This window comes from Anas acuta, chromosome 13 (genome assembly GCF_963932015.1).
Source record: "Anas acuta chromosome 13, bAnaAcu1.1, whole genome shotgun sequence".
NCBI lineage: Eukaryota > Metazoa > Chordata > Aves > Anseriformes > Anatidae > Anas > Anas acuta.
The window spans coordinates 12,529,618-12,545,365 of NC_088991.1; the positions used below are offsets into that span (position 1 = coordinate 12,529,618).

At 46.4% G+C, this 15,748-nt stretch overlaps 1 protein-coding gene across 2 annotated transcripts; it reads left to right on the forward strand.

Moving 5' to 3' along the window:
• Window positions 1–1,824: 1,824 nt before the first annotated feature.
• LOC137863647 (UAP56-interacting factor-like) lies at window positions 1,825–14,811 on the forward strand. 2 transcript variants are annotated; one of them, XM_068696980.1, is made up of 9 exons: window positions 1,825–1,989; window positions 4,716–4,859; window positions 8,262–8,404; window positions 10,408–10,535; window positions 11,320–11,401; window positions 11,813–11,853; window positions 11,939–12,013; window positions 12,683–12,794; window positions 13,567–14,811. In XM_068696980.1, exons 1-9 carry the CDS (start codon window positions 1,902–1,904, stop codon window positions 13,660–13,662), a joined length of 909 nt encoding a protein of 302 aa, XP_068553081.1. In that variant the 5' UTR covers window positions 1,825–1,901; the 3' UTR covers window positions 13,663–14,811. The 2 variants fall into 2 exon arrangements, with proteins under 2 accessions (XP_068553081.1, XP_068553080.1); XM_068696979.1 differs by having other exon boundaries at window positions 1,828–1,989; window positions 11,317–11,401.
• Window positions 14,812–15,748: the final 937 nt, after the last annotated feature.

Genomic DNA, 15,748 nt, shown 5'->3' on the forward strand with positions numbered 1-15,748 from the left:
CAGAGTGTGTATCAGCTCATACTTCCCAGATGCAGAAATATGGCTCGTAAAGATTTTATCACTGCATTAAATCCTATGTGGCTTAGAGAAAAATAGGTAATAAAATCTCTCATCTAGTGAAGGAGAAATTGCTTTATTGTAGTTCAATTAAAAAAAAATGTCATTTGAAAATGCCTCCTATTTACTAAGTTGCTTTCAATATTTCTAAAACTCTGCTTTTGTCTTGTTTTGTCTCTTATTTATTTCACTAAAAATGATAAAATGGAGACACTATTGGAAATCTCTCAGCTGTTGCTTTTAGATCCTCTGACAATATAATTAAACATGATTTTGTAGAAGGTAACAATGCTTTTCATTACAGTGGCCTCACCGTGGACCAACTCCAGCTTCCTACCAGTGCAGAAACCTGGGCCATACAATCCACATCTCACCTGTACTCAGTGGAGACTCCAGCCTGCTCCTACACTCCTTCTCTTGCAGCTCCTTGGAAATTCCTGCTTCACAGCAGGCTCCAGGACACCTCCCAGAGCCCTTCTCCAACACGCTTGTTGGGTGCCAAAAGCTGACACTGCTGTAGACCACCTCTCCAAGCCCATTGCTAAAGACCAGGTTTATGTGTATACTTCCACTCCTACCCCAGCAGTTGCAGCTTCCCTGACTTCTCTAAATTGCTGGGAAATTGCTAATGGGTCCCTTTGAAGGGAAAGCTCCTGGACTAGAGGGCATTAGAGCCAGGGATCCCCAAAGAGCAGCAGCAGTACCCGCAGGAAACCTTGTACATCACAGAATCACAGGGTATCACAACCTTAGCCTCCTAACATTTTGCATTAAAATACTTTAATGGTCATCCTGCAGTGTCATTGCAAAAAATAGCTAAGGTTATTTGTTGGTGTCTCTGCTCTTTTACAAAAGGACAGTTCCCTAAACAAACACTTTCACAAGTACTCCATCTCGCTAAGAGCTATACACATACCAGAAGGCAATCTTTGCCCTGATTTTTTTGCATGTAGAAATTTCTCTCCCTATTTGAAGTGCAAGCTATTGTGGAAAACATGTTTTGAAAACACGGAATGTGCAGACTTAGTTCTGAGACTTATGTGGCCTTTATTATGTATGCAGTGTGGAAGGTTATCTCAGAGCACTTGTACAGACACTTGAGAAAAATACGATCTTTGTGTACAGTACTGCTAACCTGTGGGAGAGGAGGGATTGTTCTCCCCCTTCTACCACTTTGGTTTAGTTTTATCCAACTAAAAGCAGAGGAAGACAGTTTAGGTGATTTTCAAGGTGCAGGACAGCACCAGTGCCACAACCGATGTGCCCTAGAGACTGAAAGATCCCCCGAAGAATCGGAATTCTGTGAGTGGTCCAGGGGCGCTCAGGGCCCAGTCCCAAATGATGCTTGCTCCCCGAGCTCACCAATACAGACAGCAAGCTCCATTCCTGAGTACAAGCCACGAGTGCCTCCCCTCCTCGAGTTACCACGTCTTTCTAGCTTTCAAAATGAAGCAAAGCCATTCCTCCTTCTCCATCACTCAGAAATGCCTTTCCGAAGCTCTTCCTCTTGCCATAAACCCCAGAGGAGAAGGGCTCGGGAGGAGAACAGCGCTAGCACAGAGGCTGGGGCACGGTGCCCGGCGGCGCTGCACAAAAACCTCCCGGGACCGAGCGGGGATGCCCCGAGGCTGACTGCAGGGGGGTCGGAGCGGGCAGAGCGCCAGGGCAGGGCCGGGAGCAGCAGGCGGGCGGGCCGGGACAGAGGGCGGCTGGCGGAGGGCCGAGGCGACCCGGGCAGGGTGCCCGGGCTGCCGCAGGGTGCCGCCGGCGGGTGCCGGCACATTCCGGGCAGGCGCACTGCGAGGGGAGCGGGGCGGCGGCGGCACACAGCGCCCTGAGAGCCCATGGAGGCGGCGGGGCCGCAGCCGGGCCCGAGCCCCAGCCCCGCGGCGGGGCCGCAGCCGGGAGCCGAGGAGATTGACATGTCCCTGGGTAGGTCCGGAGCAGGCCTGGGGTTGCTGCTTGGAGCTGGGTTGCTGGGGGGGGGAGCCAGGGACGGGCGCGGGGCGCTGCCAGCCCCGGCTGCGCTGGGGGGAAGCCGGCTGGGGAGGCGCAGCCGAGGGAGGAATCGGGGGCTCGGAGCCGTCGCGGTGCTTTCCAGGCAGCGCCCCGAAACTTCAAGGGGGGGGCGGGGGTGAAGCGGCACGGGCCGGGAGAGGCTCACGACTGAAAGACGGAGATGAGACATTGAGACATAGCCCGGGGTGTGCGGGTTATTTATAGCTGCTTGCTCGTGATGCTCGTCATTCCTCTGGCAGCGGATATGGGAGCTGTGCATAAACAACTGCCCTTGTATTAACTCCGAAGGCTGGGACGGCGGGGTTTGGGCTATCGATCTTGGTGGATTATCCCGGTGACATCGCCGCTGTGGAAGGAAAGTCCACCAGCACCTTTTAAGACTGGGTTAGCTTCCTGACAGAAGCCCTGTGTCATTTCCCAGCAGTGAGCCGCTTGTCAGGAATAGCAGAACATTTTCCACAGCCAGCTCAAGCTGGTACTTGATACTGATGCACATGCCTTTTAATGGCAGTATGAGGATTTAGAGCAATAATTGGTTTGGTCCCTAACTTCATTTGTTTGTTTGTTTGTTTGTTTTTCCCCATGGTGTTGCTTGTGCACCTGTCTTCTGTTTGTTGGTACGTGACACTCCCCTTTCTTCTGTTCTCCCTCAACACTTCCCTCAGTCAGACCTTCTGCTTCCACCTCCACCTTCAATCCAGAATATGCTTTACTCAGAGGAGAAGAGAACCGCAAAACAAGAGCCATGGTTATGAACTGATACTTTTACCACCAGGTGCATACGTATGTTGGTTCTTATATGAGTTAGCAGTCACAGGTAACTGCAGGAGTTATGCTAAGGCTGCCCTTGTGGATCTAATTCTGTCTTGGAGGCACAGAAGTACCTTAAATGACCCCTCACTTTCGTATTCCATTACGTTGCCCTGTTAACCCCATCATATTTATGGGAAAAGAAGAAAAGGTAAGAACTGATACCCAAAAAACTGATAGACCAGGCAGCTGAGCATTCATCTCCTCTCTGCTCCTAGTCAGCTTTTCCTCGCAGTGTGGAGAACCCACCCTGGGACGCCTGTGATGACCTCCCTGCCGAGCAGGCAGGGCTGCTGTCGATATGCTTCAAAGCAGTCTGTGCCCCAAATAGCGCATATCCCAAAGGCACACTTAGCTGAGAACATTAGCGCATTCATACCAACATCATTGCACGGCCTCTCCCAATGTGCTCTCTTCCTAGCAAACTTGATAGAGAAATCACAAAAGCAGTCACGCAGACTATTCTTACATCTGCTCTTGTTCGCTTTCTCTGGGCCTTGTATTAATTTGGACACAGGATTCTCTTGATAGAAAATGACAGGTGACAAGTGCTGGAGGTATGATTTGCTGTTTGTGATAATCACCCTTTGAAAGCTAATGGCACTTTGTGCTTCCACTCCAGCGATTCATTAAGGAGCTAGAGTAGTCTCTGCCTGGGAAAAGGCCTGATTTGAACACTTCTTGCCTCACTAATTTGGCAAAAGTTAAAGCATTCTGCTTGGAGCATACTAGATGCAGTGTTATTAGTTGATAAATGTTTTCTGGAAGGTTTGAGGTTAAAAGAGGAAATTGTTGGAAAATATGAATTAATGAGTAAGACGTCTCTTTGCCATTCCTCTTCATTGGAACAGCCTGAATTAAAAAGACCCCCTTGATTTCAAACCAGCTCAGTGAGAACTGGGCTGCTTTGAGCTGTTTTGGGATGATTTCATGATAGAGCTTTGTGTCTAAAAGTAGTTTGTGCATGGTTCAGCACTGTCTTTTAAGAGTTAAGAACACTTTTAGATTTTTTAGATTGCTACCGAGTGGTGAAGCAGCAACACCAGCTCTAGATAGTCAGAAAATCAAGAGTCAGGTCCTGAAGACTGTGGCACTTAAAATACAAAGTACTACTGCTATTTGTTGTGCATGTTGCATTTGTTTGTTTACTGTTTTTTTTGAGCCACAGAGGCTTATGGCTTCAGGCTTCATTTCATACCACCAAGGGCTAGAAACTTGCCTTGTTTTTTTAAGGCAGTGAGGGAAGTCATGCACATAGCTGTGTTGACTTCAGAAGATGGAAAAGGAAAGGAAAACATCATACAGCAGCCTGGTGTCCCCTACACGGTGCAGTTTCTGTGTCCCCTGGGTGGCAGGGAGAGCATTGGAGTGGCCATCACGGCATGGATGCTTCTGCCAGTTCTCCTCACTTGGACCACATTGACCACAGCCTCCAAAGTCAGACCTCCTCCGTAATTGTTCTCTGCCCAGCACTGAGCTCTCAGTCAGTGCCCCTGCAAAAATCTCTTCCCTGATGTTTGTGCAAAGGAGTGGATCCCTCAGTGGGGGACGTGGGTCTGAAATCTCTGTCCTGCACATGGTAGATATGTGCCGGATGGTAACACATTTTTACATAATTCACTGCGCCTTAATCTCTAGCCTGCAGGAGCTGAGTAAATTGATCCTATGCTTCCTAGCTAAGCTTAATCTTTCATTGTCTGCCACCACAGCTCACAGAACCGCAAGCCCCGTTTTTACTGTGGACAATCGCAAGTACCAATCGCAAGTGGAAATTGATGTTGGTAGAAATTGTAGCTTTTATGGGTTTCCCCTTTGCCATTTTGATCTAGATGACATCATAAAACGCCACAGGAAAGAACAAACAGATGCCAAAGCTGCAGGGGACAGGCGAAGGCAGCAGATCAAGAACAGGAACTCGGCGTACGGGTTCGGGCGGCCCCGTTTCCGTGCCTGGATGCAGAGGAACTTGCAAGGTACGTGAGCACCCTGGGCCAGCAAAGCTGCATTGCCTCCCTGGAAAACACGTTTCTGTGACAAAATACAGCTCCTAAATCTGTCTCCTATCGAATTCCTGTATGCATATAATATGTACTTGGGCACTGAACAGCTTTTCTCTTGGCAACAATGGAATATCAGGGCCCTTTCAGAGGATAAATTCATCCATTTCTATCCCACCCTCTCATGAAATACTAATTCAAAGTGACTTAATATCTATTCTCTATTCCCTTTTGGCTTTGCATATTTTAATTATGCCTCTTCCTAATCCTCTTTTTCCCAGAACACACTTAAATTACCCCTTCAGTAACGGTCTTTGATAGCTCAGTTATTGGAGCTAATTTGTCACTTTTGCCAATCATGCTATTTTTATGATGAGGTTTTTTATAATACCGTGTGATCACTGTAATCTCTGTTTGGTTCCACTAGCTTTTATCTTCAAAACTAAAGCAATGCTGAATACTGCAATGCTGCAAGAAATGCCATTTGATAAATAAATTTATCAAAAATTTGCTTTTTTTTTAATTACTGCTAAATCATTTAAATGAAGATTGTAGTGACATTTTGCAGCAATGTCTTTGCATTCATCCCCTTGAGTGCAAGTGACACATTAGGACGGTGGCATCACTGGGAGCAGTCCTGGTCGTCTCAGATTTGCCTCTCACTCTTTCATTCTCACTCTGCACTACATATTGCCTTACTGAGAATCATTCTGGTTCAAAATAGTGCTGATAATTTTCCTTGATTTTTCTGTCAAAAAAAGAAACACAGTATTTGATATTCTTCCACACTTCCACATAGAGACTACTGCAAGCAGATCAAATGAATCAAACAATTACTTTTCTTTTTTTTTTGTAGCTAAGCTGAGAAAAGAGAACTTTTCTGTTCATTTGTAGAATAACTTTTTGCTAGTCTTAGTATTTTACAGGTTTTACTGAGTCTGAATTCAGCCCTGCCAAGGGCAGAGATCCACCATGCTGTGTGGAGCTGATGTCAGTAGCAATTTTAGGAAGCTCAGCAGGGCCAGGAATTAAGCCCATAATTCTTCAGGGGCTCATTCCACTTTAGTCCCTGCTGAAATGCAGCCCCTTGTGGGCTGAGATGTGATAACCGTTATCAAAATGATAATCAGTACAGCACAGTACTGTAATGACAGAGCATGGAGAAGGGTATTATGCTGATTGAAACAGCAAGAGAATTCATGCAAGCGAAGTGCTGTTATCTCTCCTGGAATTTGGCTTGAACCATCTTCTCAGTGGTGGGGGAATGATGATTTTTAGTGACAAGAAATTTGAATTTCAAATCTCCTCAAAAAGAGTGTCTCAGACATTAGGGCCTTTCCCCAGACTGGGCTTGCTGTGCAGAGGCAGCTCTTGGCCAGTATGGGTGCGCTTAATGCCAGGCTCAGAGCGGGCACCCAGACAAAGGTGGGGGTCCTCCTCAGCTGCTGAAGCTGTGAGCTTTTATTCAAACTTTATTTTATCAATAAACATCTTCCAGACTTTTTGGAGAGATGAAGCCTCCCGTGTGTCACATTTCAGCTTACACGTGACAGACGGAGGCCCTGGTCCCCAGCTGGCATACACGGGGTGCCCCTCGGAGCTGATGGCTCCGCAGTTAGTTATTTACATTGGCTGCGATGCGCCTGAGTGCACTGCTGAGCAGAGGCTCTCTAATAGGAACCGACTGACAGGAGCGTGACTTTCTAGTCGGGGTTGCCTTTTGCATCTGTCCCTCCCTTTGCACTGGTGAAATACCCTGGAAAAGCAGCTGAGCTCAGTCTCTCTTGCTGGAAAGAAGTTGCCCTGTCCAGTGTACAGGCAAGCTGCAATGCAAGGCTTGGGGGCCTATGGGAGAGGGGTCTGGTTAACAAGTGAGAGAGAAGGGAAAGCACACGGTAGCTGTCGAAGGGAACAAGAAAGGGAAAAAACAACTGTGGAGGAAGATGTGAGAGGGAACAAAGTGCTGGTAAATACAGCAAGACCACATCTGGTCAAAGAAGACACAGAGTACTAAAATCTGGGTGTTTGTCAGACAGAGTTTTGCACACCTGCATGTCTCCTGCAGCAAGGGCATCATTTCCAAGACATAAGTACTGGTCCCACAAAACTTGTGAACAGCATTGCATTTTGTGCATGTCACCAACCAGTACTTTCTGCCCTTGGGAGCCAAGCACCATGACTGCTGGCTGTGAGGTACCTGCCACAGGCATGCCCTGGTGCTTCTCATTGTTCAGAGCCAGAGCAGCTCAAATGATCGTCAGTTTCTTGCCTTGTAACCTGTGCCACCAGCCTATGGATGAGCCCCTTGTTATGCCCTGGGGCTGGAGCCTTCATTAATCACCGCAGTGCTGTTCCCCTGACAGCAATGTCACCACTTCCTCAGAGCGCTTCATTTCTAATTGCTCTAAGTCATTATAAATTGCTGTGATGTAGGAATCGATGGTATGGAATCAATACACGTGCCTAACCACTCCCTGGTTTGTGTCACTGAGGTTCTCTTCTCTGGTGTGGGGTTTCAACCACGTGGTTAACTGCCCGCTGCAATTCACTGCGTTATGTCTGATTTATACACCCTGGTGAGGATGTACGCACATTTCACTGATAATAGCAGCTTGGAAAATGCCTATTTAATTATGACTACAGAAGTTTGTCATATGGAGTAATTAAGCTTTAATGCACTGTGCTGCTGTCTGACAGACTGAGTGCTTTCCTCTCACCCAACACTTCAGCACACTCAAAAATTATAAACAGGCTTAGGGGAGAAAGTTAAATGCAAGGTGTGTGGTTTCAGTGTATGTATTGTACAGTAACATAAAACAGCAGTAGAAGGTGCCCCCTTCAATATATGCAGTAAGTAAGGATATGTCAAGCTAAAATAAAATAAATAATTGTAGGCCAGTCGTCACTTACCAAGTGAGATAGTGTGGGCACTCAGATCTATTCCAGACTGCTGCAAGTTTGGCTTCCAGATGCCTGGGTCACTTGGGTATCTGTATCAAAAGGCTTTTCAATTTCACAGTTAATTCATAGTAGTGTGAGCTCTGACAACAGATTGACAGGTTTCCTGATGTGAGCGTTCCTGCCTTTATTAGGAAGCAGAACTGTGGAAGGCTTTTCTCTTCTGTATTCTTTCAAATCAAAGGATATGTTTGTCAGTCATATATAGCATGAAAATGTCGGAGTGAGACATTGGTATGATAAATTATTTTATATTCTGCAAAATTAATTTACTTTTCTGGAATACAGTTATGTGTTTCTTGTCTCACTACTTATATAGCTACTTCTATATCATATTAAGTTAACCTTGTAATACATTTGAAAAACTGTAATCCTATATTGAGTTTTGAAGGTTGCTAAAATAACTGTTAATTTTCTTAGGACCTAACCGTTTTAGAAGGGGGTTTGGACAACAACAATACAATCGAAGACAATTCAGGAATACTGGGCCAGGTCCTCGGAGAAGAGCAGCTGCTGCATTAAATGGAGTGAGCCCTTTAAATCGCCAGGCATCAGCTCAAGAGGTAGGGGAGTACAGAACGTACAGCTATTCCCAAATGTCATGTAGTAATCAGCTAGATTTTCTGATTATGGATCACCCAAGAACAATCTACATAAAAAATGCACAGGCACAGTCTTTTGTATGCCTATGCACAGCATTTGTATGCATAGGTGTGTACAGACATATGCATATAAAACAGCAATTTTCCTGTTGGCTTTATAAGCTTAAGACTTGACTTTTTTTTTTACTGAACATGATTCCATGTTGGTTGTTTATTTCAAAAAACCTGTTTTTAAAATATTTTAAATTATTTGTAAATATTTCCATAAAAACAAATTTTATGTCTTCTCGTCTTCCTGTCATTACTTAGAGATGACATGGAATTATCATTTAGATAATAAGAAGATGAGAAGACATTGAATTTGTTCTTATGGAAATACTTTAAAATCTTTCTCAATGAGTTCTTGCCACCCAGAGCATTTTCCAAGGCCCAGTGAAGTCAAAGGACAGAATGTTTGTGACTTTAGCTGCCTTTGCTTCTGGGATGTACTTTGTACTATCAAGTGTGCAGCCTTCCCCAGGGACACTGATTACCAGTGCTATGACAACCACAGGTCAGATTGCCCAAGTGCTTCAATGTAAAATGCATTTTTTGTCGTTCATAGCTTTCCTTCTCTCAAGTTTAAATATTTAAATTTTGTCTCAGTTCAAAAACTTTTAAAAAGAGTGAAATATTTTCATTCAGTTTTTCAGTTATTTTTAAGACTCGAGAAGGAAAAAATATGCATTCACCATTAACTTAATTCTAAGAGCTTTCTTCTGAGTATCACTAAAATTAAACTGTCTTGGTGTAGAACGTGGGAATTGAACAAGTAGACAGTCCTTTGTCATAAGAAGCCATTTTTTCCTTCATTGGTAGAAATTCACTCAATTAGGAGGTCACATATGCTCAGTAAGCTTTTAAAAACAGCAAATTGGTGAACATGATGGCACCTTTAATGGCTTTGTCCTGGAAATGTAAGTTAGGGAAACCTAAACTAAGCATGCATGTGCATAAAGTGTGGTTATTCTTGAAAATAACAACTGCAGTGACTCAGGTATATATTAAGTAGGGCTGGATATTAACAAAGCAATAAGCAGTTGCTGGGAGGCATAATTCTGTGGCAGCTTTTGTGTGTGTGTGTGTAAATAAATCAAGTGAGGAGAATGTGGAAACATTTCAGTTATTGGGTGGTAACAGTGGTGGTAGTTGTCCCACAGAAATTAACTGAAAGGAGTACGTGGCTGTTTGTATGAGTAATTGCAGGAGGACCTGTGCTAATGTCTTCTGATGTGCTTCATGCTTTGGGGCTCAACTGGGCTATTTATGTGTCTGAACAAGAAAGAGTCAATGACTGAAAAGAAACCAGAGCAAGACTATAATGCTTGACTTATGTAAGATTTGCACTCTACAGACTATTATTTTTTTTGGTATTTCTGTACAATTAGGATGAAGCATTCTCCCTAGTACTTGTAATTTCATGCCCAGAAATTGCAGCACGCATACTGATTGTTGACAACGGTGTGCAATAAATCCAGACACTAAGAGTATAGCAATGTGCTTGGTAGAAATATTCCTGCTATACAAGCCAAATGGAAGAGGCCAGGTTTCAATAGGTTTGGTGAGGAAACAGTTTCCCATTCAGAAAACAACAAAGGCTCTGCTACGAGACTGCAGAAGTTGCAAAGAAAAAGCTGTTGTGAATGGAAATATGTGAATGCAGAACACACAGGACAGGGCTGAAACCCCCTCAATACAACCACCAGTGACACCAAATGTGTCGGTGAGTGGTGCAGGCACCTCAGTACTGTCAGTTCTCAAGCCTGCACTCACTAGAAAGAACTGAAGAAAATGCCAAATGAAGGTGCTCAGGTTTTCAGGCAGTGGCAGTCAGCAGGGGAGGACGATCGCATGCTGTCGCTCCCTCTTTGCCTGGCATGGCAGCAGTGCAGGTGCCGACCTCTTAGCTCTTACTGCTTTTTCAGGGCAACAAGACCGAAGATGGTTTCGCCAAAAGCAGCAGCAGTGGGCAGCTGGAGACACAGCGACGGCCACCCCTGGGTCCCAAGCGATTCAGAGCAGCTGCTGCCAGCACCCATGCCCCAGGGAGAAGGTAAAAGCTTTGATAATTTCTGGTTTTTAGCAATTCTCTGTGGCTTCACTTTTGGTCTGCTGCGGCATGTGTGTGTTCATGTGACATGAGAGAAGGACCTTGGGTGTGTTAGGAATGCACCTGGATATGAAACAACCTTTTGTTAATAAGTCAGGTATGAGGTCTGTTGCATTATTCTAGCAAGCACAATGTGACCTTTATGTTTTTATTAAACTTCTAATATGTCACTCTGGGGAAAGTTTTCAAAGGGTGAAATATCCTTTATTTTCACAAAAGCAGGAAACACAGACTCCATTCTGAAGGGAGAGGCAGGGAGTGAAGCTGTGGGAACAGATGCTGCACCCTGGGATCCATGATGGGTCCAGGCTGCGGGGATCTGGGCCCAGCTCCAGTGTCTATCTCATCGTGGTCCTCACGTCCTCCCTGCTCAAATGGAAGCTGGGTTTCAGTCCTGTCTTTCTTTGCCCTGAGTAGAACATGGACTGAATGGCCTCCAGGGGTCCCTTCTGACCACATTTTTTTCTATGATTTTATTCTATCATTTTTCTTTTAATGAGAAGAGTTCAGAACAAACACAAGCTGCTGTTTCATTTGAACAGAAAAACTTGTTTCACTGAAATTCTTTGCTGAAAAACCTTTGGGGCTGAACTTGGTAAAATATTCTTCAATTGCTTCTCATATTGCTTTTTAATACCAAACTCAGTTGAGTACTTCATCACTGAACTTTAGGAGAGACCTGCTATCATATTCACTTCTGCCCTTTTCTCTCCTTTCTTACCAGCAGGCCTTTCCTGCTGAACAGGGGTCCAGGCTTCCAGCAGAAGCGGATGATGCAGCGGTTCTCCAAAGCCAACTTTCAGAGAGGGGTCAGTACAGATGCATTTTTTGACAACCTGTAGATGGTGACATTTCAGTGTTACCAGCCCTTGCCTAGTTGTATCTTTCCTTCCAAAAGTAACGGGGAGAGATGGATGACTTTACAGAGAGTATATGAGAATATATTCCTAGGACAGGGCTATTTAATACAGCTTAATATTCTGGTATCTGGAAAATAAAACATGGGCAGGTGATAAAAGTCTGCAGCTTGTACAGCAGCACAAGGAGAGGAAACTTCAGTGCCGGTTGCCTTGCCTGTGCTGTGAGGAAACTCAAGATGAGCAACTTTCTTGATGACACACAAAGAAAGAACTATTCAAATATACCAAATGAATTACCAGAAAAAGAATCATCGTTTTTGAGATATAATTAAGTGATTTTTAAAATTTATTTCATTGCAGATAGATGCTAATGCAGAAGGAAAACTACCAAGGATGCGAAGGTAATTGGTGAAAAAGGCACACTGCTAATGTGATGTGCTCTTTCGGGCTTGAATCAGAGCTAGAGCTGTCTTACTGTCTTGGCAGGTGGCAAGTGAAACCCAGCCCTGGAGCAGTTCTGACGGTTTCTGTGGCTAATCCCCAGGCAGGCCAGGCCAATGTGTAAGTAAATGAGATGATTTGTTAGGATGGAAGCCCTACAAAAGCCATTGCAAATCCCTTTAGCATTACTGCAGCTTCACTTCTTTTATAACGAGGGCTGAGTGAATGGTTCAGCCCCCAAATGGTTAGCAAATGCTGCCTCATTCTGTTTCTGGCATATCCGAAAGGAGACGGTAATTACACATGGTTGGGTTGTTATCTGGAGTAAGGTGGAATGACAGCGGGGGCAGTACATGGGTGCTCCCAGCCAGGTTCTGCTGCCATGGCTGGTGGCAGTGCATGCCCTGAAGGGACAGCTTGTAGTGGCTCTACAGGAGGAGCAGCACTGACCTGCTCGCAGGCAGTGTGGCTGGAGGAGCTCAGCATCAGCTCCACGCTGGGTCAGGGCATATGCAGGATCTGGCACCCAAGCAGGGGCAGGAAGAAAGGTGGGTGAGGGCACTCAGCCCAGAGAGCAGCCCCTGATAGCTGTGATATGACAAAGCCACAGTGCTGGAGCACAGCCTGCAGAGCAGCTGAGCACCCCTTAAACTCACCCAGACCGCAGTGATTAATGCTGTGGGAAGCACGGGGTGCACAGGGGGTTCCTTTATTCCTTGCCAGTTTGCAGATGATAGGAAGTGAGCTGCCTTAGCTGCCTGGCTGACTGCAGACCTGTGCTTTCCCCAGGCCTGGATCCAAGCGCCCGTTCCTGCGAAGCCAGAGGCCCCCGCCACGGGCAGCCAAGCCCCAGCCCAAGGGAGTAACGCTGAGGTTCAACTTCCGTGCAATGGCAAACCAGGTAGAGGAGCGCCGAAGGGACAGGCGGCACCTTGCACCCTGCTGCAGCCCTGCTGCTAAGCTGTTAATGTCACGCTCAGGTTTTCAGGGCCGCCAGCTGCATTTATCTAGCACAACCTGGGATGAAAGTCCTGCAGCCATATTGGCTAGGTTGCTTGCCAAAATTATGGCATCAGAGAAGACTGTTCAGCAGCTACAGACTCAGCCCAATTTTTCCCGCTGTGTTGGTCCCTCTTGCCCTGTCCTTGTGCTTGCTCAGAGCAGAGAGATGCTCCCTGTGAGTGGGCCTGGCCGGGGGCAGCCATTTCACTGTCGGTGCTCCCCCCTCCTTGGAGACATGCAGCACCTCCTTTGGGCTTTGCTCTCTTTTTGCTTTGGAGACCACCTTGGTGCCACGTTTTACACTGACATATGCTCCAAAAGCCCTGGGGTGGGTCAGAAATCCTGCTCCACCGTCCTTCGTTGCCAGCACTTCTTGTCTGGATGGTTTGTTGTTTTTTTTTTTTTTTCCCTATGCCTTGTGTTCAAATGCCATCTGCTTGCTCCTGTTCTTGCCGAGGATGCCCGGTGTCCTGGGGCTGGGCACTGCTTGGAGGATTTCCAGCTGCACACAGTCTGTCGAGCTCCTTGTCTTCGTGTGATGAGTGGTTTAATTGACTAACTGGCTGTGAAGCACCGTCCTGGCTGATGGGCTCTAATCAATACCCTGCTACAGGTCCGGCTGTGCTTTGCAATGAGATGCAGGACTGACTCGCTCTCCCTTTCCCCTGCAGACCAGCCTGACGCTGGATGAGAGGTTCTCTGGTCTGAGGAATAAGAGGCGCTTTACAGCAGCCCGGAGCGCCGGCCGGACGGTCACCATGCCCTAGCACTACATGCTCATCACAGGGACTGCAGACAGCAGTCCAGGCCCTGTAATGGGCAGCTCAATAAAACTCGATAGATTTCCTCTGAGATAGCTAATTTGGCAACCTGCCGTTTCCTTCCTTACACACAGAATGAGTGAGTGATTGAGGGCAGGGACGTGGCAGCACAAGAGTTAGGGCCACAGCACAGGGCAGGTGGGAGAGGAGCAGGGGCAGTGGAAGGGGATGAGTGGAGATGGATTTGCTGTGCCAGGGAGAGACACGGTGCTGGGGCCACCCCCTGCTGCCTGGGGGTGACCACTGTGAGAGGGAACGGGACTAACTCCAGGCTGTGCCTGTGGAGCCTCCTCTGCCTTGTCCCAGAGTTGGGACAGCATTGAGGCCCCTGCACCACCCACCTGGGAGGCAGAGCGTGTGTGGGGGCTGAGCAAGGAACATGCCCCAGCAGCAGCACCACCAGGGATGCTCCAGCGTTCCCCAGCATCCACCTAAGTGCCTGATTTGCAGCATGCACCCAGGACCCCTACCCAAATGTTTGCAGTGTAAGACCCCCACATCCTCTAAGCGTCTCACCCTGCCCTATGAGACAGCCCTGGGACCTTGTGTTTTGTTTGGTTTGCCATGCTGTTCTGACTGCTGCTGCCAGCTGTGCTGCCGGAGCAGCTTTCCTCAGCACAGAGCACAGATGGGCTGCCCCAGCCCAAATCTGTTCTTCAGTGCTGTGTAGTTCTGCATTAGGGATTTCATAGGTACAGCTCCACTCGTGCTCAAAGTATCAGCATAATCAAACTTGCAGTTGCAGGAAGAAGGCCAGGCTATACAGCAGTTCAATAAATGTTGGGTGAGAAGTTAACGAGCTGGATCTAGATATTTGTTATTGAAGCTCTGCACCAACTGTGAGTCACTGATCCATTCTCCACCCACTGCTGCAAGCCAGCACTGAGCACACTGGACACAGCCTGTTACTGGGCCCTAAGCTATACTTGTTGAAATAAATATTTGATAGACTGCTTTACATTTTACACCAAGCGTCTTTAACAAGAGACTGGACTTGAAGTTGGTTTTATAGGACTGTGTGAAATGTTACTAGCTGACTAAGCAGTGATGTATGAGTCCAGTACACCAAATAAAAAACTAACTTGTCAAATGTCACCTCCAGTTATTTACCTTCTTTCAGCAGGCTTTCGGCACAAGCTCAGCCTCTCAGCATGGTGCTGAGTGCCCAGGGGGCTTCTCCCCTTTGCCCCCCATTGCATCACTCCCTACTCCTCACGTGGAAATGAGCACTCGGCCAACCCAGTGGCAGCATCACTGCTGCAATCAAGCTCCTGCAGCCATTTCCATGGGTCAAGTGGCACCAAAGCGCAGCTGAAGCAGTGGGAGGTTTTAAATAGATTCCTTGTAAAATCTTGGGTGTTATCACTTCCACTTTTAATGTTATCAGCAAAACTGTCAGAGCAGACCTGGCTTTGAGTATGTCCAAAGTGAAATGCAACCTGATTTCCAGTCTAATGAACTGAGGAGAAGACCTCGTCTCTTCATGCAAATAATGTGGAAGTCACTGAAGATGAACAGGAAATACTGTCACAAATGGCAATAGCCCTGATTGCAGTTGCACATTCACAAAAAGTACTGGCAAAAGATGGTAAACTGGCTAAGAAAAAAAAAAACAATACCTTCTTACACCAGGTTGCAAAGGGATGGAGCTGTTCAGGAGAGGAGCCATGAGTGCAGCATCCCTTTGGTGTTCAGAGCACACTCTGATACTATTCTCTTAGAAAATGTTTTTCAGCAATCTGTTCCTTATATTTTTTTTAAGAACTGCTTAAATTAAAATGGAGGACTTAATGATAAAATCTACAATTTTTTTCTAGCTTGATTCCCTCACAGAGCTGAGTGAATTTGCATGCAGCAAGAGACAAAACTAGCTTTGCGCTAAACTCATCCATAGCAAAAAAAAATCACAACTATCATTCTAAACACACACTGGGAAGGGCCACAGTCAGTTCACTGAGGCATAAGTACCCCCTTTCTGCCACACTACTAAAAATTTTCTTTCTAAAGTTATCCCAGTAGTGCATAGGGTGAG

What these genes read in the sequence shown, in the direction of transcription:
- LOC137863647 (XM_068696979.1), top strand. Translation starts at nt 1,902, where the DNA reads ATGGAGGCGGCGGGGCCGCAGCCGGGCCCGAGCCCCAGCCCCGCGGCG. An exon ending in ACCCATGCCCCAGGGAGAAG is followed by an intron (nt 10,536 to 11,316) that starts GTAAAAGCTTTG and finishes CTTTCTTACCAG; the next exon opens with CAGGCCTTTCCTGCTGAACA. An exon ending in AAACTACCAAGGATGCGAAG is followed by an intron (nt 11,854 to 11,938) that starts GTAATTGGTGAA and finishes CTGTCTTGGCAG; the next exon opens with GTGGCAAGTGAAACCCAGCC.